Raw genomic sequence first — 26,343 nt, 5'->3', positions numbered from 1 at the left:
GTTTAGGCTGATACAAGCAGGTTGCTTTCAGAGATGTCCAAACGAAGCCTTATTTTTATGACGCATTATCCCTACCACCATCAGCTTTCTTGTAAACTCCAGGGAATAACACCACATGAGGAAATTCCATATTGCTATCATCTCACACATGGTTCTTCTAAACCCAGTGGATTCTTAGAGCAAATCTGCAAACAGCTAGGTTTGTAGCAATAACCACTCAGTTCTCTTTCACACAAACTGACCTTAACCATCCAGGAAACAAGTGTCCTAAAACACGTGAAATTTACTAGATGCTATTCACTTGTGTTAAATATGTAAGTACAGACCAAGATGAGATCACTTACTAGAGGATATGTTAGGAGTTAGGCTTATGTATGCTCATTATGCTGTTGTATGCAAACATGTATCTATGAATATACACATGTAGGCCCCAAACACTTAAAGTGCATGCTTGGCCTTTCATAATAAATAAATGGAAAGATACGAAATAACTAGTTTAGAACTAAAATTCTGCACCATCTGTTTACAGACAGTGATGTACCCTGATACTTTGTTCCTATAAATTTGCTAGTAAACTGGGAATTAAAAAATTCTTGAAAGCATCTCTACTCCTTATTTGTATATGTTCTGATAAAAGACTGACTTTCTACATTTTGAAAAAAAATTGAATTAAAAATGAGACAATGCAACCCAAAAACTGGTAAGCTATCCTGGTTCAAATGACTGATGCAAATGATTCATAACAAGAGAAAAATCTTAGGGTATAGAGGAATTGAAAGTCTTTTTTTCCAACCAGCCAAACTTTTGGCTATCAAAATTATCAGTGTGCATCAGATGATAATCGGCTATTTTGCCTTGAAAATAATGTGAGAAAAGTGAAGCTTTAGAAATGTCAAGTGACCAAACAAGTATGTGCAGAAATTAACTTTTTTTTATTATATATCATATAATGTAGTAGTAAAGTTTGTTTGAAGTGCATGAATAAAAAGTTAGTGAAATTACAGGAGGAACAATCTATATAGCAATAATAGGTGCATTCCCTGTGCATCTGAAAGAAAAAAAAAGAGTTTTCACTCATTTTGGCCTAAAACTTAGTGTTCAGGTTCCCAGGATTCTGACATCAGAACCCGGATAACGCTGATTAGAACCATAGGGGCTTTACAATAAAAGCTAAAATATTGACCATATGATGGCAAAAAGTCTTATTTTGTGGTTAACTTATTCTCTTCTAGCTACTCTCTGATGAAGTTGGTGGCGCTGTGGAAGAGGACCGCCGCCTCCTGGACGAGGACCGGGACCGCTCAGCATTGTAAGTGACATGCTTGTCGTAGCTCTCCATCTGAGCCTCAATGAAATCTCTCTGCTGCTGCCTGATGGTCTGGCTTATGAGCCCAGGGAGGGCGTGGATGCTACCAATCAAAGTCTCTAATTTTGTTTCCAGGGTAACAATCCTCTTCTCGAAGTCTTCACTCCTTTCGTTTAAGTCAGAAATCATATCATACATGATATTCTGGGTCTGAAAAACAGGATTGAGAAGGTTAATTATACTTGCCCTGAACACAAACTGTCCACCTCTCAGAGGTTTAGCTCCAGTCTCTTGCTGGTGGCATTCAGTATAACAGGGGTGTCAGCAAACTGAACAGCTCATCTTGCAAAGTCAATTTATTGTATCTGTTCAATGCTAGGATTTATAACAGAAATATAAGATCTTTGGTTCAGTTGTAGAAAATGTGGAGCAGGTACTGCTACTGGTGGTATGCCCAATGATTGTAGGTGGTATCAGGATAGACAAAAACATTTCAATTTAATATTTATATATGTATGTTAAAGGTTGTCACAAAGGTTAGTACACATCAAATTCATTTTGCAACACATAACATTAGGGCAGGGGTAATTTTTTAAAAATGGGCAGAATCAGTATTGGGATTTAGCAGAAATGTTGAGGGTAAAATATAAATGAAGTTTAGGATTAACTGGTTTTACAATTTTGTAATTTAAAGCAATAAATTCCTAAATATTGTTTGTTATCCTTTGTTTCAAATTATAGGCCTCTCTCCATTGGGTCAAATGGAAATTTTACAGATAATTGAGAGAATATTAGTTGAGGGAGATACTAAAGTTACCAGTCTACCTTGTTGGCTGTGGCTCTGACCTACTGGCTAAGGCTTAATCAAAGCTAAGTGGTTAAAATAGGAAAATGTTTCTGGATTCCTAGTGAACCTTGAAATCGACTGTCTTGATCACAGGATATCCATAACTCGGATTTCTAGGTATATTTCCTGAGTAGCCAAAAGACAAAGAGAAAGGACTGATCAGCTCAGAGCTAGAAAGGGGAAAGGCTAGTGAAGGGGAAGAAAAGGTTTTAATGTTAGTTTAGTGCAGACTTTCCCAAGTCTGAGATCCCTTCATTTAAGCTGTCCTTCCTTCTACTTCATTTCTCTTCTATCATATGCTCTTCTTCTGCTTAACAATCTTTTAAAGATGGTAAATGAACTGATAAGGGAGTTATCATTCAGAATATAGGCACCTTGTTTCAGTTTGATCAGAGACATAGTGCATACACTTAATTTTACTACACAGTCTTGAGAATATGTGAACAGCATCCATTCATTTACAAAAATACTGAGCCTTTATGGTACGTACAGTCCTGTGGTCATAATAAGTACATTAATAAAGAAATAGCATCTTGCCTCACAGTGGTACTCTTGAAGTAAAATTACATCTCTGCATCATATTCCAATGTGGTCTGTTCATTTTTCCATAAAAATATCCATTAAAAATCATTTAACCTAGGAGTGATGGAGCTTGCCCATCTTTTTTTCATATGTCCAAGTAACAGCCACATTTACACACATTAATCGAGGATGTCTTCATACCTTATATATGTGTGCTGTCCAGTTTATATGCATGATATATGCTCTCCTAGGGTAAATCATTAAATACTTAGCATCTTCATCTAGTATGTGGTACAGATATACATTGAAATGAATGTAATTTAGATGCATTATTTAATGAGACTAGAACAAATACTTGTAATTTTTATGGATTATACTTGAGGCTTTAGTAAAATCATGGCTGATTTCTCGAACAAAAAAAACAGTTTGTAAGATGCAACTGAGAGTTGTCTCTTTCAAAGCATTTGGGTAAAAGGCTGAACAATTATATAAATGCTATTCTAATACCACCTTTAGAACTCAACCAGGAAAATGCAATGTTTTGATTGCTGACAAATATTTATGTTTTAAGGATGGGTTTTATGTGGGGAGAAACAACCAGAAATTGATCAGATAAATGTTGCAAATAAGGTAGAATAATTTGGAGACCGTTAATATACTTTTTAAAAAGTGGTATGATTTTGAAATAATGAAATGGAGAAAGAACCATAAAAAATGATCACTTTGGGGTGATAACTTTCATTTTAGGATGTAATTTCTGGTATCTTTTATTTTTTTATTTATTATTATTATTTTTTTTTTTGAGACGGAGTCTCGCTCCGTCGCCCAGGCTGGAGTGCAGTGGCCAGATCTCAGCTCACTGCAAGCTCCGCCTCCCGGGTTGACGCCATTCTCCTGCCTCAGCCTCCCGAGTAGCTGGGACTACAGGCGCCCGCTACCTCACCCGGCTAGTTTTTTGTATTTTTTAGTAGAGACGGGGTTTCACTGGGTTAGCCAGGATGGTCTCGATCTCCTGACCTTGTGATCCGCCCGTCTCGGCCTCCCAAAGTGCTGGGATTACAGGTGGTATCTTTTATTTTTATTTCAACTTTGCATTCTTTTGAGTTTGCTTAAAATACATAGAACAAAATTTAATTGATGAGTCCTATTCATTCCTGAATATCACACTCACACCTCGGATGCAGTTCTGCTCTTATTGGGATGAGATTTACATGCAAATAAAAATCCCACAGGTATTGTCTCCTATTCCACTTAAGCTTCTTATGGTACTTCCAAATCACTGTAACTAGGAATGTTTTCAGAATGGGGTTGAATAACGTAACAGGGAAAGAGTACATTAAATGAGAGTTATAGAAACATTCTTTTAACTTGGACCATCATTTTAGGGTGCTTGGTTGGTTTGATTTACTAATTAAATTTGGGTTGGGATCCTCTTGAAACATGAATGATTAGTGACTGTGCAGTGGCTGATTTCAACAGATGCAACTATGAGGGCTAAGCACCTCAGACTTACCTTTGCCAAGTCCACCAAGGTGTTTGCTTGGTCATTCAGTTTCCTCTGCTCCATTTTTACACTTCTTAATCTAAAAGACAGAATCTGATATCAGAAAGGTTCCCTTCTTTCTACAGCAATCTTATGCCTTCCAAAGAGCATGCACAAAATTGACAAGAGCAAATAACTGCATGGATAATGCCTTGAATATCTGGGGTAAGTCCAAACTGGTTATGTGTCTGGTTCAATGAGAAGCATGCTTCCCCAACACCGCAAAAAAGAAAGGAGAGAGACAGCAATAGATGAGATGTCCTTAGGACAACTATTTACCAGGTAAAGTTGGATTCAGAAAGACTCATAAGGATTTAACCATATGAGAAAAAGCCAAAACATTCCTTAAAGCCCCAGTATCATGACAAATAGACATAGGAAGAAATATGCAAAGCAACTGGAATTTCATCGATGTTGGAGCAATGAGCACCTTCCTATGCCTACATGACTAGATACAGGTATTAGCCCTGTTTAGTCTTAAATGGATTGGGTTAGGTATTTGAACCTGATGAAAACACAGTGATAAGTGAGATTCTTATTAACAAAAAAAAAAAAACTTTTATTCAACCAGCAGCAATATAACACAAAACACATAATTATTATCTTTTTCTTCACTGTATTTCGTTTAACTTTTATCTTGAACTGCCATTAAATTTGAAGGGAGGCCAGACCATTTCCTAGGAAAAATTTCCCTTAATTTTCAGTGTAGATAAAAGTCAGAGGACAATTATAGTATCTGGCAGATGGAGTCTCTACTCGTAAGATTATGTTGAGCTACTGTTAAATATCATTGTATGTACCTGATGAGGAGTCAATTAAGAGTCAAAAAATGGTATTAGGAAACATTTTTAGGTAAGAACTCTGCTATTCTTTATTTACTATATTATTTTTCAACAAATATTTATTCAGTGTTGACTGTGTACCAAGAAAGATTTTCCAATAAGACAAATGTGGTTTGTTGTTCCTTAAGCTAACAACTAAAAGCTTTTTCCCAAAAGAGAAGTAGGTTCTTCTAAACTATTTAATGAAAACAAACAAACAAACAGTCATGCCAATCTTAGTTTACTTTGATGACAAGTCATTTTACAAAGTATAGTTTTAATGCTAGAGAGAGTATTTTGTATTATTTTTCAATTGAAATGAAAGGTAATTATGTAGAAGGAATAAAAACTCACAGGGCAAGATTTTACTGCCAGGGAGATTTCTGTAATATGTTCATAATGTTCAGTGATTTTGTTCTGAAACTAGGATATCCAATATGTCACCAAATCTGCTCTACAGTGAAGATGCAGTGCCTTCTGCCAGTAAGTTTAGCTGACACCTACCTACAACACGATCTTTACCAATCTACAACAGTTGAAGGTTATAACTTCTCATTGCGACTATGTGTTTATTAGAACACTGGAACGAAGTTAACTGGCTCCTTTTTATGCTATTATAGAGATGGAATATGTCCTAGTCTAAAATAAATTTACAAGCATGTATTTAGATCCAATATATTGTTGAGAAAAATTTCCTTTAGTAATTAATAGGGTTACAATTTTTGATGTGTGCCTTTGAAAAACAGGCAACTACCCCCACCCTATACCTCCTAAAAAGAACACTTAGACATCTATGGTTCATTACATGGAAGTGTACTAAAGAAAGAGCAATGTACAACAGTGGATTCCATCCTCACTGACTCTAACTGGGCCTTTAGTTTCCTCACATATGGAATGAAGTGTGTTAGATTAGAACAATGTTTCTGCACTGCTGGATTCATACCAACAGAGGTATCCTAGATGACTTTAAGTGATACTTAAGATGGAAAACAGTTATTCCTTTCAGTTCTCTTCTAATTCTTCATTACTGCAAGAAAAACGTCACAGGCTGGTCCCACTCTGTCTTTGTCTCCTAACACCTGCTTTTTTTTTTAAAAAAAAGAGCAGAATCTCAGCTCAGAGCTTTCTGCAGGCAACAGCCTATGGCTAGAATTCAATACCAGTATTCCAACTATCAATTGACAATTACCTTTCTTCGTAATATTTTTAATCCATTTGTATAAAAATGGATTAAAATTTCTATAAAGGAATTTGTATAAAGTTTCATTTTCAAATTTAAGTTGTAGTATTGGTGGCACAGAAATGACAGAAGTTTGGGCTCTGGACCAGATGCCTCCAGCAAGTAATGAGTACAGAGAAAGTCCTGAATTCTACAAGTCAGATTAGAACAGCCAGTGGCAGTTTCTTAGCTTAAGTGGGTACTTCATCTTGGAAACAACGGGGCCGAATTTACTTCTCTTGGATTACTATACTATGTCTGACAGTAGAATTTTGCCCATTTTATTTTCTACGAATCTGGAAAGCTGACATAGAGTAGCCCTATTCGATTGGAATTCCTTTAGCTTCCAGAAATCATCTTGTCTTGTTGTTTGTTTCTTACACTGCCTGTAATGTAGGAGAGCTGATAGAAAAAGCCTGCTTAAGCTGCAGCTGCCAGAATAAAAGGTAACATGCAGATGTGTATTACACTTTTTTCCCCCCAAAAAAGAAGAATAAGAAACATATGTTGATTTCTTCCTTGTGAACTTCACTTATCACAGGAAAATATCATGATTTTGGATCACATTTCCATAGCAGCAATCAGACTACTAAAATTCACAAATAAAGGATCCGCTGGGTGCATGCAGCCAGTAGAAAATTCTGCAAATGTTGAAAGGAGCGGCTCACACAACTTACTTCCGAGCTCTATTTTCATTTTGTTGAAATAAAAAGACAAAACAAAAGAAAAGAAACTGTAAAATATTCTGGAACAAAATAACACAATGTGGTGTTCAGTTGTGCACAGGGGGCTCGATTCATTAGCTGGAAGATCCTGTTATGGTTCTGCAGGATTTTGACATATTGGCCAAAGAGAAACACTATTCCATTATCCTTCTTCATTGCTACTATACTTTCCCATCTGAAAGCACTCAGCTTCCTTCTGAGTAAGAGTTCAGAAGGAAGAGCATGCATAAAGTCATCATGGCCTCTTGATATTTGATGTTCAAGTCAACAACAAGAAATATTTTTGCCTAATATGAATGTGATATGGTTAAAAGAACAATATTTGAAACAAAGGCATTATAATTGTTTTTTTGTCGGGGGGCACATCTTTTCTAAATTAGGACAACTCAGAAGCCTGGGGTTTCTGAAAGGCAGGTAATCCAACTCTCATGATATACAAATCAAGTAGATTGGATTTCTTGGCTCCGAAACAAATTCATGTTGGTCCATAGTTGAAATAAAAGAATGATAAACTTTAAAGGTAAGGTTGCTACCCGAAAAAGGGTTAACAGTTAAGAGAAAGAGAACACTTCATGGCACTAAGTGACAATCTAAAAAGAAAATTACTGAAAAGAGGGCACAGGCCTGGACAGTTCAGCATCCAACAGAGGATAGAGAGGCTATGAAGTTTGGAAAAGAGAAACAGAGTTGAGACAGCAGGGACTGGTAGAAGCAGAGAGCTGCTGAAAAAGCACTCAGGACAAATCAGAGAGTAGGAGAGGCCAGGAGTGATCGATCGAATGAATTTTAACATTTTTATTCAGCTAGTAAGGTCTGATTGTACCCAGTGCCGACAGATAAGGCTGAGGGTCTCAGTGGATCTGCACAGTGGGCAATGGAAGCCTTGCCCATAGGAATCGAGCCCTATGTGCTTTCCCTATGACTTCACTCCCTAACTTCCAACACTAAGCTAAAATGAAAGGTAAGTATGCATGATTAGAATGATCTAGCCAAACAAAGCTTGTATGAATAAACATAGTTACACTTTTACAAAGTATAAATGTCCCCCACCTCAACGGAAACCCGGTAACCCCTAGAAAAATTTATAAAGCAATTCAGAGCATTTCTGAGTTGCCTGAAGCTTATCTGCTTTAGAAGTACACATTGCTACAGAAGAAACAGAATAAGAAATGTCTGACAGAAGCAGAAAAATCACAAGTAGCTTCCTCTGTCACTCTGTCCAAATACAGTATGCTGAGAGACCCCGTGCAAGCGACTCCACAGTACCCACCCTTAAAAAAGGGCTGACATGCCTTGTAGGGTGCATTTGCAACTTGCTTAGTGACAGTTTTTAAGCTTCCCCAAATACTTTTTTTTGTAATATTTTAATGTAAAAATGTAATAACCTACAGCAAAGTTGAAAGCATTTTACAGTAAAAACCCCTAAATTCTCCCCCAGGCTTTTGAATGTGAATGTATTCTGAACATAATAGTCCAGAACAGTCTTATAAGATGTAATACAAATTCCCACTGCACATGGCTACAAAACCGTATTACAAAAACTATCACAGCATTTTTTTGGATTTGTTGTTATATGAAAAATTATTAAAGGTAAATCACATGTAATTTTCTATTTGATAGGTCAGACTGACAGGAAAGGACCCAGATAAGATCCTGGAGGCAATGGAATGTGTGGCTGCTCAACACACAGACCGACCACAATTGCTTACTGCCGTGTCATCTCACACCCTTCCGCCCTGGACATACATATCTTCTCACATGCACTAAGGTAAGGTTTCTTTTTAACATACTAAATATAGGTTAATATCAAAATATTAAAGGTACAAAAATGATTTTGCCATGGTATGGCCTGTAGACCTCCTGTATGAATGTTGGGGTTACTGTGTAGTATGGTTTTACCAGGGGAAGATCACTGTAATAGGAGAGTTGTGCGAGGTGAGTCCCTTGAGGAAGATGCCTGTTTGACAGGAAAATAGGTTGAGGAACATGGAGGTGAAAGCTCAGCATCTCTGGGTGGGGAGGCAGGAAGCGTTCTCATTCTCTTCAATCTAAACTTCAAGGAATCAAGATGTCTAGGCAAGTGCTCCTGGGTGGTGGTTCTGGATTATAAGTGTAACTGTAAGGTCTAGAGCAAGTTCCCTCTTGTGAGTCGGATGGAATATAATGTTCCTTTCTGTGTTTTTCCTTATTTTAAGAGTATTATTTGAAAACTACAGCCTTGTGTTTTCCTTACAAAGGGAGAAAAACCATGGTGGTGTGTCAAGTCACTGAGCTACAGAGGAAAGAGCATCACTATCTTAGGAAAGTGTGTTAGTAAAGCTGGGGAAAGAGCATGAGTGAGTAGCAATGAAGGCCAGATACTCTACCATATGTGCAGAGCCTGCCTCTACTATAAATCTCAGGATACTTGAGTTTTAATTTCTGTGGAAGTATGAATCTGTCCATAATTACATATTCTACATTTTCAGTGATACCTATTTAAGCAGGGCAGTTCAATGGACAGGTTTTGTATTCTAGGGTAGAAGATGAATGCTTAGTAATTTCCTACAAAATGTTAGTGGTACCGTATTACATATGAATTACCTGAACATGCGAAATAAAAATTGCAGCCTCTGAGTTTTCTTGTCTGTTATACTAGTTGGCTCTGAGAGACAAATCTCATTGGATAGCCAAAGCATCTTGTATTTACCCACCTTTCCATTATTACCCTAGTAGGTTTCATAAAGAAAGCCACTGTTCTGAGCCACAAATGTGACCGTATCTGCTCTTCTCCATACAGAAATGGTATTAAGAGCAAGTCTGCATGGCATGACAATCGATACCCACATGAATAATACTTACAGTAAGGATGCTGCCAGCCTGGAGGAGAAAGACCCTGTGCTTTAAAATTATCAATGCATCTTACTAGATGTAGATTGTTACTTTAAAAGTCTATGTTAATTATATAACAATGGAACAGCACAAAGGACTTAAACAATAGTGGTTTGGATAAAGTTAAAATAATGATAAGAGAGTAAAAGGTCTACACAAACCAGAACATTTAAAATGAACACAGCCAAATTTCTGATTAAAAACTAATTTAAAATTCAAGTATTAAATCAGTTATATGCACTACATTCATATAAATATGTTTGAAGCTATGTTTAGAAAATAAAGCTAAAAATATCCTAGAGCAAACTATCTGAATAAATAGGTTAAATTAAGAAATACCATCTTAGCAGAAGTTATTCTAAAGAGAAACTGAGAAGACATTTTAACTAATATTCTAGTACTAATAAGTGATTTTTAACCATTAAAGGAACTGAGGTTATTCTCAGGATCTTACTGTGGAATGATTAAATTGCCATATAACATCTTCTGGAAGCAAACATGACAATGTTTTCTTTTTTCTTTCCTTATGAAACAAGAACAACCAAGTGCAAAAATTGAAAGCCAAGGACACAAAAGCAGGATAAAAGTGAAAAATGATACTTACTGATGAATAGCTTGCAAGAATTTTCGTTGATGTTTTCTTACTTTTGCATGATCTATCTTTTTTACTAGCTTTGTATTTTTGTAAATTAGCCATGTTTCCCTGAGTACATTGGCAGCTGCATTTTTTACCTGTTAAGAGAACAAACAAAGCAGTTGATAAATTCCAGAGCAGAATCCTTTGTAACTTTGCTGGGGGTCATAGTCTTCATCCCAAGGATCATTGTGAGCTGTAGCTTCATTTAGTAACTATGACTCAAAATATTATTTTTCTTGAATCTATGTCTTTTTAGAAGTACTTGTATCTGCCTGGGAACAACACTTAAACTGAAATAGAGAGATACTACCACTTTCTTTCTGCAGTAAATTCTATCCTACTCCTTCAGGAAACTTCTTTTTTATTCATCTTTTTTTTTTTTTTTTTTTTTTTAATCAAGAGGTGTTGAGTTCTCCACTGTGTATTGCAATTGTTGTCTCCATGTTCTTCCTTTCCCTGGAGAAAGACAAAATGCCATGAGGCCAAGGTTAATCCTGTCCTTTGCAAACCCGCTTGGTATTTCTGGCTGTGTACTACTGGAAAGGCATGTTTCCAGTGCTGAATGTATAAGTACACCCAGAACTGATAGCCTCCCAGAGTGACTTAGCAATTTGTATGCTTGTTAGCACACTTTAATTAACTGACAGAGTCTGTGTTATGATTTTGTTGGAAATTTAGGTACACTGCATTTCAAATGGATGGTAAAAATGAAAAGGGTGAAAGCATTGCAGTAACACTGCCAAGACCTACAGCAGCTGATGAAAGGCATGGATACTTAATCCAATCACTTGCTTTCTTGATGAAAGTCTTCAACAAGTCCTGGGAGCTGATAAAGGGCCAGCAAGGGCAGATTCTGTCTTCTTCCTTGCTCACACTATGGGATCTGATGACCCACAGCTTTCACTTGGGCTTTTGGATTACTTACTGTAAGAAGTCGTTCCATTTAATTCTTTTCAGTGATGGATAAAGGATATTTCACAAAGAGAGTCACAGGTTACTGGGGTGCTAGGTGGAGGAAGATAACTTTTTTAAGAAAGGCAATGTAGTGGGGAAGACAAAACAATGAGCTGAGATTGATAACTGCGTTCTAAGTACTTGACTTTGCACTAACCACGTCAGGTTGAAGCGATTAGCTAACATTGTAGGACTTCCGTTTTCTTGAACATCAGAAAGTTAGAGATAATGAATATTAAAGTTCCCTCAATCATTAGATTTACAATAAGAATGAGCTTTAGAATTACACTAAACTGTGGGCCCAAGTTTGTATTTATATTATTGACTTTAGCAAAGAAAACATCAGGTTTGGTAACTGATGGTGAATTCTTTTTCATGGAACTAAAAAGTTTTCTTTTTGAGCAAAATTATATTGCTGGAACTCATTTTAAGAAAATGAGTGGTCTTTTTACACTAAAGCTTCTTTTAGGAGTGACTGGTTTGTAATGCACTGCCTCTGGATATCCATTAGACTCTGTGCATGGAGAGAATCCTCAGAGCAACAGAAAAATGATCAACACAGAAGCCAAGTGCCAGCAATGCGTATAAGTAACACCACCACCATCCACAGTGAAGCTAAAAGGAGTTCAAGTCAATTCTTCGATCCATCTTCATACTTCCACTTCCTCAGACAGCAGGGAGAGCCACCTTTAGAAGCTTTTTGCATCGGATCCTCATGTCCTTTCAAAGGTAAGGAAATTGGTGCAGCATGAGTAGTCTTTATTTGAGGACTTTGCTTTTACGGAGAGAGGAGTGGGAAGTGACTGGTCCGCAGTCTCTGGGGTTGGAATAGCCTTTCCCTGTGAGGAAAGAGACAATCTCAGATCTCTAAGCAACTATAGATATCTGGAATATTGGCAAGGGGCCCTGACGTAGGCTCTCTCTCTGATTTTACCAGTCCAAGGCATAGAGGAGAAGCCTAGATCCCTGCCTGGTGAGGAAGCTGGAAAACCAGGTAAGAACCCTGGGTAAAAACCAATGGGTCAGAAAAACAGCAATGGAACACAGAAGTGCGCAATGTAGACTTTGGGTATTAGACCTTTGTCAGATGGATAGATTGCAAAAATTTTATCCCATTCTGTAAGTTGTCTGTTCACTTTGTCAATAGCTTCTTTTGCTGTGCAGAAACTCTTTAGTTTAATTAGATCCCAGTGGTCAATTTTTGCCTGTTGCAATTGCTTTTGGCATTTGTCATAAAATCTTTCCCTGTGACTATGTCCTGAATGGTACTGCCTAGATTTTCTCCTAGGGTTTTTATAGTTTTGGGTTTTACATTTAAGTATTTAATGCACCTTGGTTAATTTTTGTATAAGCTGTAAGGAAGGGATCCAGTTTCAATTTTCTGCATATAGCCAGCCAGATCTCCCAGCATCATTTATTAAATAGGGACTCCTTCTGCATTGCTTGTTTTTGTCAGGTTTGCTGAAGATCAGATGGTTGTACGTGTGTGGCCTTCATTTCTGTTCCATTGGTTTATGTGTCTGTTTTTGTACCAGTTTACCATGGTGTTTTAGTTACTGTAGCCCTACAATATAGTTTGAAGTTGGGTAGCATGATGCCTCCAGCTTTGTTCTTTTTGCTTAGGGTTGTCTTGGCAATTCCAACTCTTGTTTGGTTCCATGTAAATTTAAAAATAGTTTTTTTCTAAATCTGTGAAGAATGGCAATGGTAATTTAATGGGAATAACATTAAAACTATTAAATTACTTTGGGCAGTATGGCTATTTTCATGATATTGATTCTTATCTATGAGCATGGAATGTTTCTCAATTTGTTTGTGTCCTTTCTGATTTCTTTGAGCACTGGTTTGTAGTTCTCCTTGAAGAGGTCCTTCACTTCCCTCGTTAACTGTATTCCTAGATATTTTATTCTTTTTGCAGCAATTGTGAATGGCAGTTCATTCATGATTTGGCTCTCTGCTTGCCTGTTGGTGGTATATAGGAATGCTAGCAATTTTTGCATACTGATTTTGTATCCTGAGACTTTGCTGAAGTTGCTTATCAGTTTAAGAAGTTTTTGGGTTGAGATGATGGGGTTTTCTAGATACAGGATCATGTCATCTGCAAAGGTAATTTGACTTCCTCTCTTCCTATTTCAATACCCTTTCTTTCTTTCTCTTACCTGATTACCCTGGCCAGAACTTCCCATACTATGTTGAATAGGAGTGGTGAGAGAGGGCATCCTTGTCTTGTGCTGGTTTTCAAGGGGAATGCTTCTGGCTTTTGCCCATTATGATACTGGCAGTAGATTTGTCATAGATGGCTCTTATTATTTTGAGGTATGTTCCTTCAATACCTAGTTTATTGAGAGCATTTAACATGCAAGGATGTTGAATTTTTTCAATGGTCTTTTCTGCATCTATTGAGATAATTATGTGGGTTTTATGTTTAGTTCTGTTATTGTGATGAATCACATTTATTGATTTGCCTATGTTGAACCAATCTTGGATCCCAGGGATGAAGCCAACTTGATCATGGTGGATAAGCCTTTTGATGTGCTGCTGAATTTGGTTTGCCAGTATTTTATTGAGGATTTTTTCATCAATTTTCATCAAGGATATTGACTAGAAGTTTTCTCTTTTTGTTTTATCTCTGCCAGGTTTTGGTATCAGGATGATGCTAGCCGCATAGAATCAGTTAGGGAGCAGTCCCTCCTTTGTGATTTTTTGGGATAGTTTCTGTAGAAATGGCACCAGCTCTTCTTTGTACCTCTGGTAGAATTCAGTTGTGAATGCATCTGGTCCTGGGCTTTTTTTTTTTTTTTTTTTTGGTTGGTAGGCAATTTATTCCTGCCTCAATTTCAGAACTCATTATTGGTCAATTCAGGAATTCAATTTCTTCTTGGTTCGGTCTTGGGAGGGTATAGGTGTCCAGGAATTTATCCATTTCTTCTACATTTTCTAGTTTATGTGCACAGAGGTGTTTAATAGCATTCTCTGATGATTGTCTGTGTTTCTGTGGGGTCAGTGGTGATATCTCCTTATCATTTCTGATAGTGTTTTACTCTTCGCTCTTTTCTTCTTTGTCTATCTAGTGGTCTATTTTAATTTTTTCAAAGAGCCAACTCCTGGATTTGTTGATTTGTTTTTTTGAAGGGTTATTTGTGTCTCGGTCTCCTTCAGATCAGCTCTGATCTTGGTTATTTCTTGTCTTCTGCTATCTTTGGGATTTGTTTGTTCTTGGTTCTCCAGTTCTTTTAGTTGAGATGTTAGGTTGTTAACTTGAGATCTTTCTGGTTTTTTGGTGTGGGGATTGAGTGCTATAAATTTCCCTCTTAACACTGCTTTAGCTGCATTCCAGAGATTCTGCTACATTGTCTCTTTGTTCTCATTAGTTTCAAAGAACTTCTTGATTTCTGCCTTAATTTCATTATTTACTCAAGAGTCATTCAGGAGAAGGCTGTTCAATTTGCATGTAGTTGTTTGGTTTTGAGTTAAATTCTTTTTTTTTTTTTTGAGATGGAGTCTTGCTCTGTTGCCTGGTCTGGAGTGCAATGGCCGGATCTCAGCTCACTGCAAGCTCCGCCTCCCGGGTTTAGTCATTCTCCTGCCTCAGCCTCCTGAGTAGCTGGGACTACAGGTGCCTGCCACCTCGCCGGGGTAGTTTTTTGTATTTTTTAGTAGAGACGGGGTTTCACCGTGTTAGCCAGGATGGTCTTGATCTCCTGACCTTGTGATCTGCCCATCTCGGCCTCCCAAAGTGCTGGGATTACAGGCTTGAGCCACCGTGCCCGGCCTTGAGTTAAATTCTTAATCTTGTGTTCTAATTTGATTGCATTGTAGTCTGAAACTGCTTGTTATGATTTCAGTTCTTTTGCATTTGGTGAGGAGTGTTGTACTTCTGATTATGTAATCAGTTTTACAGTAAATGCCACATGGTGATGAGAACAATGTGTATTCTGTTGCTATCAGGTCCACTTGATCCAAAGCTGAGTTCAGGTCCTGAATATCTCTGTTAATTTTCCGTCTCAATTATCTGACTAACACTGACAGTGAGGTATTAAAGTCTCCTACTATTATTGTGTGGAAGTCGATGTCTCTTTGTAGGTCTCTAAGTACTTGCTTTATGAATCTGGGTGTTCCTGTATTGGGTACATATATATTTAGAATAGTTAGCTCTTTTGTTGAATTGAACCCTTTACCATTATGTAATGCTCTTCATCTTTTTTGATCTTTGTTGGTTTAAAGTCTGTTTTGCCAGGAACTAGGATTTCAACCCGTTTTTTTTTTTTCTTTTTTTCTTATAGTTTCCATTTGGTTGGTAAATTTTCCTCCATCCCTTTATTTTGAGCCTATGTGTGTGTCTGCACATGAGAGAGTCTCTTGAAGACAGCATACTGATGGGTCTTGGCTCTATCCAGTTTGCCATTCTCTGTCTTTTAATTGGGGCATTTAGCCTATTTACATTGAAGGTTACTAGTGCTTTGTGTGAATTTGATCCTGCCATCATGATGCTAGCTGGTTACTTTGCAGACTTGCTTATTTGGTTGCTTTATAGTGTCAGTGGTCTGTGTACTTCGGTATGTTTTTGTAGTGGCTGGTAACGGCTTTTCCTTTCCATATTTAGTGCTTCCTTCAGGAGCTCTTGCAAGGCAGGCCTGGTAATGATGAATTCCCTTAGCATTTGCTTGTCTGAAAAGGATCTTATTTCTCCTTCACTTATGAAGCTTAGTTTGGCCAGATACGAAATTCTAGGTTGGAAATTCTTCAAGAATGTTGAATATGGGCCCCCAATCTCTTCTGGCTTGTAGGATTTCTGCTGAGGGGTCTACTGTTAGTCAGATGGGTTTTTTTGTTTTTTTTTTTTCCATAAGTGATCTGGCCTTTCTCTCTGGCTTCCCTTATCATTTTTTCTTTCATTTTGACCTTGGAGAATCTGATGATTTTCTGTCTTGGGGTAAACCTTCTTGTGGAGTACCTTACTGGGGATTCTCTGCATTTCCTGAATTTGAAAGTTGGCCTGTCTTGCTAGGCTGAGGAAATTCTCCTGATGATACCCGGAAGTATGTTTTCCAACTTGGTCCCATACTCCTCATTCAGGTACCCCAATCAGTTGTACGTTTGATCTCTTTACACAATCCCATATTCTCAGAGGTTTTGTTCATTCTTTTTCATTCATTCTTTTTATTAAAACTTTGCTTTGTTCAAACCTATAGCATATAGGTAATGACAACATTGTTTAAAAGGCTATTTTGGATCTTCATTTTCAACTTCCATTTCTTTGTTGTTGTTTTTATCTCCTGCTGCTTTCTCAGAGGCTTTTTTAGCATAACACTTCCACTCCTCGCCAATTCAAGGGGAATGCACCAGGGCGCCATATGCTCTCAGCCGCCCTTGCAGCAGCAGGGATAGATTTGTTCATGCCTCACCCTCTCTCTCCAGTTTTCCTTTAGGTCAGGTGTATGAGGCCTGGGTGAATGTTGTGGCTGTGGAACAGGACATAGCCAAGTGATTCATTCATTTCATGTGTTAACCCCCTGGGCTGTGAGCCAAGGACAATGTGAAAGCTACACAGAATAAATCCTTTAGAATTTCTGTTCCTTGTTAAGAGACATGCAGGAAACAAAATTATATAACTGCATAATAGTGTTCTTATTATGGATCTGATTGAGAATTCTTAACAGATTAACAACACCCACAGTGGACATTAATATGTATAATTATCCTTTGTGGGGTATCTAGCAACTTTAAAAATTATGTCTGGGTTTTGGAATTGCTTGTTTTCAAGTTTCTTTTCCAAAAAGGTATTCTGGGGATCAAACTACAAGATTTCCTGTTTGCTCAGAATGGAATGAATAGTAATAATAATATATTTCCAAAAGATACAGCGTGGTAAATATATTGCCCCTATAAGGTGATAAACTGCAAATCTATTAAATAGCTGGTCCTGTCTTACTAAACTAGGAGACAACATAAAGGTATTATGTTTTCACTTCAAAATCATTAGTTTATTCTAGATACATGTACCTGTTGGCCATTTTTGAATTGCAGAAAGTCATGTAAATTTTTAGCATTACACAAAACAATCTTCTCAGTGCTGATGTACAATAAATAGTGTTCTACTTTCAAATACAGTATTTTACTTGGTTAATGTAGTCATACAGAGAAGCGACTTTTATATAAAATTGTTCCCCTGAAAATCTGTACATGAATAATTTTTCATAGAAATTGTTCAGTTCACTAAAGATACAAACTGGAAGACTTGGAATGCTACATTTTTTCCTGGGAGAATAGCCTATCTTTTAGCATTCATATTGCTTTTTTCTTTAGAGTCATATTCAGATTTCAGAACATCTGTGACTATTACTCCTGTTAAGCATCAGAAAATATGATTTCTTTCTAGATAGTGTTTCAGGGAATAGTTGTATTTTTCTCTAATAAGTTATGAGGTATGGTTTTTAGAATTCATTCAGCATTTTAGAATTATTTTAAAAGTTAAAATTATAAATGAGTCCATTTGGAATTTCCATAAATAAGCAAATGGAATCAAGTTCCAAGTAAATGATACTCATTACATTGATGACTTTGTATAAAATAATGAAAGGACTGTAAAATGGCTATTATTTGCATATACCATGTTGAGTATATATAAACCATGTTGAGTATATATAATAAAGGAATGGGTATCATAAGAAAGCAATTTGTTTTCTTCTAATGTCATTTTAACATTTATATCTTTATTTAGTGACATCTTGCCTATAAAAATGGATCTGTCAGCAAGCCTACTACAGTATTTTTCTCAGACCTATAAGAGACTCCAGTCTCAAGAAATACTGCAAAGTAGTTCTACTTTTAAAAAGTAGTAATGAAATAACAGAATTATTAAAGCATAATAAGTATTATAAAAAATGTAAAATTTGAAACCAGAACAGTACTTAATGGAAAAGCTTTCAACAGGTAATAACCTGACAATTCAGGCAATATTATCCAAAGGAAGTTTAAAGTATACAAGAACTTCTTATAACAAAAAAGCTGTAGCATCATCAGAAAACATTGTCAGTTTGGGAAGATGCTTTTTTTTTCTTTTTTTTTGAGACGGAGTCTTGCTCTGTCACCCAGGTTGCAGTGCAGTGGCGCAATCTCGGTTTATTGCAAGCTCCACCTCCCAGGTTCACACCATTCTCCTGCCTCAGCCTCCTGAGTAGCTGGGACTACAGGTGCCCGCCACCATGCCTGGATAATTTTTTGTATTTTTTGTATTTTTAGTAGAGACGGGGTTTCACCGTGTTGGCCGGGATAGTCTCGATCTCCTGACCTTGTGATCTGCCTGCCTCGGCCTCCCGAAGTGCTGGGATTACAGGCATGAGCCACCGCGCCCGGCCTGGGAAGATGCTTTTCATTCATAATAACTGAAGGAAGATCACCTAAATCCATAGACCTAGATTCTGGATCCATAGTTCTCTAAAGGGGCCTCTGACTGGACTTTAGGGGATCCATGAGCAAGAGCACAAGTGCATTTTTCTGCCAAGCAGGAAGCATCTAAGATTTCACCTGATTTGCTGAGTGGTCAGTACTGGAAAAGCTTAAAATCTTTGGAATACTCGAATATGATACTTTAGCTGTTGATCCTCAATGGTTGACACAGCTTGCCAACCATATTTAGTATACAGTATATTTTTTATATGTTATTCCAAAAAAGAAATTACAATATATTCAGTAGACTCCACATCTTTTAAGAGAGATTATCCTTTCTAAGATGTCAAATCCTTGCGGAACAGCACATGAAAAGGTGGTTCTCTCCTCCAGGTGATTTTGTCTCGAGGGATTTTTGGTTGTCACAAGTTGGGGGCAGTGCTACTGGCATCTAGTATGTAGAAGTCAAGTATGGTGATAAACATCCAGAGCACACAGGACAGCCCCACACGAGAAAGAATTATTCAGCCAAAAAGGTCACGAGTGCCAAAGTTGAGAGGGCCTGGAATACAGCAACTACACTATAAAACCAACCTGGAATGTCTCCCAAATGAAACTGGTTGGCCTCAGTGAACTTCACAAAATATTTTTTATCAACGGTGGCAGATGGCAGTGTGATACTGCAAATCTTGTACTCAAAGTCTTTTTAACTCTTAAAATGTTTTAATAATTAAGATATGGAATATCAATATTCCAACATAATATTTAGAGAAACTATATGCTTCCTTCTTAAGAGGAAATTAAAATCTGCTTATGAAACATGGAGAAGTCTGCCCAAACATGTTAATTTGGCTTTCTTATTTGTGATTCTGTCACTTTTTTTTTTTTTCTGTTCAGATTTACAGGCAAACATATGGGTGACATGGTATTTTAAGGTATTTTTCTGCCTAATATCTTAAGTGTAGCATTAACTTAATTCCTGAGAAAATGCATAATCTTCATGGTAAAATAATATGGATTACAAGGGTCTTAATGCAAGTGTTCTTTTGAATATGATAAAACTTGTGACTTTTAAACACAAACTGCCAGCATAGAGCCCTGAAAGGACCAAACACATACATGATGTAATACACAAAACATCTGCTCCAATTTATGGATTAGATGTAGACTAATCTCATAGGCACATATTTTTATCTCTAGTAGGTCTTTAAAAAGTAAAAGGAACCCAGGCCTTTATTTAGCTCCTCATTGACCTTTTTCCCTGCACACTCTCATACGGGGATGTTCACAAGTTTTGAGAACAAATTTAGGAGTTTGAAGAAAACGAGAGTAAATCATGGAGAGTAGAAGACATTCCAAAGTGGTAACTGTAGGCTGAAAATGTAGCATCTGAACCTGGGAGGCTCTGATTGTCTACTATAGATGTGGACCTACTAACTGCAATGAAGTATCACAGTAGTGTCTGATAGGTAAGACTCAGCATGAGCAGTCAATTGCAATTCATGTTTTCATTTCCTAAGTATAATCTTCATAAATATATATTTGCATTAAAATGACTGGCCTATTAGGAAGTATTAACCAAATTAAACAAGATTACTTTTAAATATACAACCAAAATCAAGAGTGAGTGAAACCACTGAAAGTTGGAACTATGCTTTAAATATCTATTGATTCATTTATGGGTAAAGTTACCAAGTTGACAATGTATTTTGGTATTTCAGCAACAGCCTGATTGCATTCCACATTGGGCAGTTATTACACAGCAAGATGACTCTACTATAAAATAATTTTTAGTTATTTTTGACTTTGGCATTTGTCTCAAGTGACTATCAAGAAAGGCTAAAAATTGAGTCTAATAAAAACCTTTCTCTTCTTGCACAGTTTTCTACCTTGATCTGGTGACTTTGAGCAAGTTACCTAACTCCTTTGTGTCTTAGTTTCCACATTTATAAAATGGCCAGAATAATAGCACTTCTCTCATAAAGCTGTTATGAGGATGAAGTGAGTTTATACACATGGCACACTTGGAGCAGTTCCTGGCACAGAAAGTGCTCTTAAACACTGTGATTACTGTGTTCTTCTGCTAATAATTGGACAGTGGTTGCCCAACTGGATGGTATACTATTTTTAACATCTCTTCTATGGCCTGTAAGTGAAGAAAAGAGCCTGTTTCTGGCCCTGCCTTGGCCTTCTAAAAGTTAGTGGTGGTTTCTTATTTGTCTTTGCGACCCTGTCTTGAGAACAGTGACTTGATCTTAGAAGTTCAGTAAACATTTTCAATTACCTTCCCATCAAATTACTATTTTACATTAATAGTATGTTCCTTCCTACTCAATTCAATAGTTGGTCTCTTCTTGTATACCATAATTAAATCTAAAGAAGTAAGCATACCTAACATTTATGTGACTCACCTTCATCCAAATACCAAGACTGCCCAATTACTTCCTAACTGACCTAAAGTTAGAAATAGTCTATTCTCAAAATGTGATAAAATGGAATTGATTCCAAGAATGCCTATACTTTCAAACCATGTCATTTCAGCTTCAGATGTCAAAATAAAAACCATATTTCCTAACAGTGAAAAAAACACAATAATAGTCTTTCTTTGAATATATATGGGTAGTAACTTACTCTTTTAGTCAGCTGAGTATCCATCATGAAATTGTGCACGTGTTTTTCTGCTTTGGTAAGTTCTAGCTTCCTTGCCACTACAGCTACCACCAGGGCTGTGCAACCAGCACCCTGAAAATAAGGAGAGAAGAGAAATCCAAAGCGTTACTCCTTTGTGTCTCAGACACATTAGAAAATGTTTTGCATCAAATGCAAAAGTTTCTCAGGATTAAAAAAATAGTCTTCAATAAGTATTACAGAAAATATGTGATCAACAAATGTAAGCAATGTGCCTTAAACTGGGATTAAAAATTTAGTTTACATATTTTAAGAACAAAAGCATATTTGGAAAAAACATTTCCATTACAAGAAATAAATGGCCTAAAAGCAACTTGGTGACTTTTTAAAAAAACAGAGCAAATCAGTTATATACCTATAATTATAATAGAAACAAATAACAAATGAGTAGATTAGCATAAATGTATATGGAGTAGAAACAAGGATTTTTCTGTAAAGAATAAACCTCTAATCTTAAGAAGAGATCAGCAGGCCTTCAAGGTGATCAACTGCAATGCACTGGGAATAAAAGCAATAAATTATCTCAGCATATACACAGCTTCAGAGTGTTCCACACACACAAGAGGAAGGATAACAGGAAGATCACAGTGATCTTAACTTGGGCAATAGAGATATATGAAGTGCTGAAGGTAAGGGGTAACCATTATACTATTTTATAAGTTTACTAACATGACATGAGGAAAGGCACGGGTCATCTTCATTTTGAAAAAACCAACAGTGTTCCTTTTTGAATTACAGACCATTGTTCTGATCTCTTGAAAAAGAGAGTCTGTGTGGTACTCCCGCTCTGTAATCAAGTTGTGCTCATTCCAAGTTGTGAGAGTTTTCTTTGCTGAAAGACCAGCAACTACTTGCTGGGGCCACCAACTGGAGGGCCCAGGCAAGGTCAAGGTACTGCAGCCACTTCATCAGTCCTCGGCACGGGGAACCTCCCAGCAGGGAAAGGGGCATGTGAGGAACTACCTCAGGGGTCTGTGAAAGGGAAATCACACCTCCAGATAGAATCTCAACCCTGAGAGGACCACAGAGCCATAGACATTGCCCAGCTAGTCTCAACAAACAGATAACAATGTAAATAGCAGGACACAGGCAGAGCCCACTGGAGAGAAGCACAGAAAGTAGATGTGATTTAGCTATTCAGTTATAGACCAGAGAATGCATCTTTGGGCTTACTGCATGAGTTGCTGCAACAAATCTGGCAGGAGGGACAAGATTGAGGAGAAAAGGAGAAAAATAAATACACTACCTGATCATTATGATCATGGAAACATGGCCACAATGATGAGCCAATACTGCTTTAATATATTTCCAGAGGGCTTCAATAACCTGTTCCATCTTGTTCTATGAAGAAATCAGTATCCTCAGAAAGCAAGTGCTACTGATCACATGATCAGAGAAAGAGGTTGCCAAGTATTTAGACATTCTGATTTAGCCCTCTGATTTTAGAGATGAGACAACTAAAGCAGAGTAAATTATTATTCAGTTATAAACCTTGATTAGCATTGACATATTTCCTACTCTTTACTTCATTTCTTAATATCTGTATCTATATTTAGGATCACATACAGTTGAATCTCCGTATCCATGGATTCAACTGGATTGAAAATATTTGGGTAAAAAAATGGATGGTTGCATCTGTACTGAACATTATAGACTGTTTTCTTTTGTAATTATTCCTTAAACAATAACAATACTGTTTAGCAACTATTTGCACAGCATTTACATTGTGTGAAGTATTATAAGTAATCTAGAGATTAAAATACACAGGAGGATGTACCTAGGTTACATGCAAGTAATACACTATTTTATAAAGGACTTGAGCATCCGTGAATTTTGGTATTCATGGCAGGAAGTGGGGTTCTGGAACTGAACCCCCTTTAATACTAAGGGATGACTGTATATTCTTATTTGCGATTATTCCATAGTCATGATGCATTATGAAGCACTGTATTTCAAAGCAAGACAGGAAATTCAAATTCACCTATTTTATATGATAAAGTATGAACGTCTAAAAATCAAGCAATACGGTTAATTATCAAAATAATCAACATTGTTCCTATTTTGTAATTGGCATAACTTTTAAATTGGTAGTTTTTAACCTTGACTATAAACTAGAATCACTTGGAGAGTTTGTAAAATTCCTAGTGCTGAGACTGTGTGCCTCACAGCAAATCTTCATCTCCAGGGATAAAATCCACGTGTCTGAATATTTCATTAAAGTTCTCCAGGTGATCCCAAGGTACAGTCATTGCTTTAGATAAAGGAGGATATGGAGTGACTATGACAAGCTCCATTAACCTTCTATTAAAACAAGAGGGTCAGAATTCTTATAAGAGTCATTTGACTGACTTATGAAGACATTCAAGAAGTGATAAACAAGGTAAGTAAAGGCAGACGGTGTGATGTTATTTTGATGTTTTGTGCCATATGCAGACAATGAAAGCAAGGTATTTTAGATATGGGTACTAATGAAAGAAAAGAATGGCCTTTGGAAGCATCTCTACCCATTTTATTGACTTTCAAACATCTACCGTGAAGTCTAAAGAGTTCCAGCAGGCTGATGAGACCAAATCAGTGACCACCCATGATAGCATATGCTGGACAAACACAGGCTAGCCTTTTGCAGATATGCTCCTAGTTACTACTCCTCAATCGCTAAGTTCTATTGGAACTTGGCGGTTCAGGGCAGCAATGGTTCTTTAATAAGCAGAGGTCATAAAAACCTGAGGGGCTCCTAACTACTAGAGAGACAGCCATGAGAGGGTAGTTGGCATAAGAAGTTGAATATTGTTCTCCCCTGGCAGGTGGCCTCTGCTGAGATCTTTCTGGAAAGAAATCAAAATCCTAACAGGAATGGAAAATCACTGGAATCAAGAGCCTTGGACAGTGGATTTTTATTTGTGTTTATTCTTAGGCTCCATTCTTTTCTGCTACTGGCCCGTTTCTCACCGGGTGTCATCTAAGACATGGGCATTAAAAATGAGTATCTCTGTTGCAAATTGGAAAAGACATTAATCCACTAATTTAGTAATTAACTCTGCCCCTTTAAGTTATACCTCCAGAACCACTTAGAAAACTTCTTGTTCAAATACAAACTCCTTAACTCTTTAAGTTTTATTTTAGTGAAGAAAACCATAAACTTATACCTCCCTAGATTATTAAGTCATAAGATAATGTGATATGTATAGAATCACATTTCAAAAAAGTAACCTTTATTTTTTAATTTTTAGAGTTATGCAAAATGAAGCTGGCTCACTTCCGAAAGCTTTCTAGGTTCAAGGTAAATTCCTGCCAACACATTCATGGTTATAGTAATTTAAGTAATGGCATAATATTATTGTCCACCCAGTGTCTATTTCGAGGACGATTCTGTTTCATAAAATGAATAAGAATGGAAATAAGTATGATTTTACAACATTTTCTCCAAAGCTTGTCACCACCACAATCGATGTAGAAACAGTTGGGACTAACATATGTTACTCTCTGAAATTAAAATCCCTGTATGCATTTAACAAGATGAGTCATATTCCTTTCACCAAAGTCAGAAAATGTATCCTGGTTACTTTTCTCTCATTTCATTTATCTTCTTAGAAAAAACTTAAGCAAAATCACTAACTGCCACTTCAAGATGCTTGGGCATCTAAAAACAAAATGAAGAAAATGCAGTGTATTTCAGAAAGCAATATATTAAAAGCAAAGGTTTAGGTTTCCCTTGGAGTGTTTAGCATCTTTCCTTCTAACAGAGAAGATGTTGAAAGAGACAAAAAGGGGTAAGTTAAGAGGGGCAGAGGGGGAGGGACTTTGCTTTACAAAAGTTAAGTAATGACAAGTGTTGTTAATGTTTACTACCCTAAGCCAAGCCAGATCAAACTGAAAAGACAAATGACAATTAGTTACTATTACCTATATACTTCTAGGGAAATCCCAACATGTGGGGATAGTCTTAGATGCTGCCAAGTTAAAATTAAAATGTAGTGCTTTTCTCCACTGTATTCTTCTCCATTACAGCACAGAAACTGTAAGGTATCCCATTTCCCTCAAAATCATGTATCACATAATATTTGAAAAATTAAAATAAGTGACATATTTTTACCCTAAATCATCTACTTATGTTGATCCTGCAAATACTTGCAAGAATCATTTTGAAAAACCATTTTGGGATCAAGCTTTAATCACAAGGATACAAGCCTATGAAAAAGAGAAATTCCTTCATATAGCACACTGGGTAAAGGTTTTGATTATTGCAACTTTGAAAAAGACATCTTCAAAAGATTCAACATAATAATGAAATTTATACCTTTTAAAGAAATTCCAGAATCTTTACCACTACAGAGAATGGCTCTGATAAAAAACACTAATATTCAAAATATTCTAGTCTTAAAGTATCCTCCTGTGGGATTTATAATAGCTCCTAAAAGTTCAAAATTCAGTTTGATAGTTTATGAGCCTATAATTAAAATTTATCAAAATAGTTAATTTGAAAAAAATCACGCTTTTATGTAAAAATAAAACAGCTTTAAGATCTTTCACATGGCCGGGCGCGGTGGCTCAACCCTGTAATCCCAGCACTTTGGGAGGCCGAGGCGGGTGGATCACGAGGTCAGGAGATCGAGACCATCCTGGCTAACATGGTGAAACCCCGTCTCTACTAAAAATACAAAAAACTAGCCGGGCGTGGTGGCGGGCGCCTCTAGTCCCAGCTACTCGGAGGCTGAGGCAGGAGAATGGCATAAACCCGGGAGGCGGAGCTTGCAGTGAGCCGAGATCGCGCCACTGCACTCCAGCCTGGGTGACAGAGCGAGACTCCGTCTCAAAAAAAAA

The 26,343-nt window shown here is 37.0% G+C and overlaps 1 protein-coding gene across 5 annotated transcripts in view; it reads right to left on the bottom strand.

The window, feature by feature from the left end:
- Window positions 1-909: 909 nt before the first annotated feature.
- KCNN2 (potassium calcium-activated channel subfamily N member 2) overlaps window positions 910-26,343 on the bottom strand; it is a 146,973-nt gene continuing 121,539 nt past the window's right edge. For 4 of the 5 annotated variants that reach the window (XM_025388225.1, XM_025388227.1, XM_025388228.1 and 1 more), the window contains 4 exons: window positions 21,466-21,576; window positions 10,459-10,586; window positions 4,189-4,258; window positions 910-1,516 (listed from right to left, as the gene is read on the bottom strand). In XM_025388225.1, coding sequence (XP_025244010.1) covers window positions 1,229-1,516; window positions 4,189-4,258; window positions 10,459-10,586; window positions 21,466-21,576 — 597 coding nt within the window. In that variant the 3' untranslated portion in view covers window positions 910-1,228. Of the gene's footprint in view, window positions 1,517-4,188; window positions 4,259-6,935; window positions 6,945-10,458; window positions 10,587-21,465; window positions 21,577-26,343 lie in introns of all 5 variants that reach the window. The other variant, XM_025388226.1, reaches the window with a different exon arrangement.

This window comes from Theropithecus gelada, chromosome 6 (genome assembly GCF_003255815.1).
Source record: "Theropithecus gelada isolate Dixy chromosome 6, Tgel_1.0, whole genome shotgun sequence".
Lineage (NCBI taxonomy): Eukaryota > Metazoa > Chordata > Mammalia > Primates > Cercopithecidae > Theropithecus > Theropithecus gelada.
Note: the sequence above shows the minus strand (reverse complement) of the source record. Positions and strands in the feature narration are given on the sequence as shown.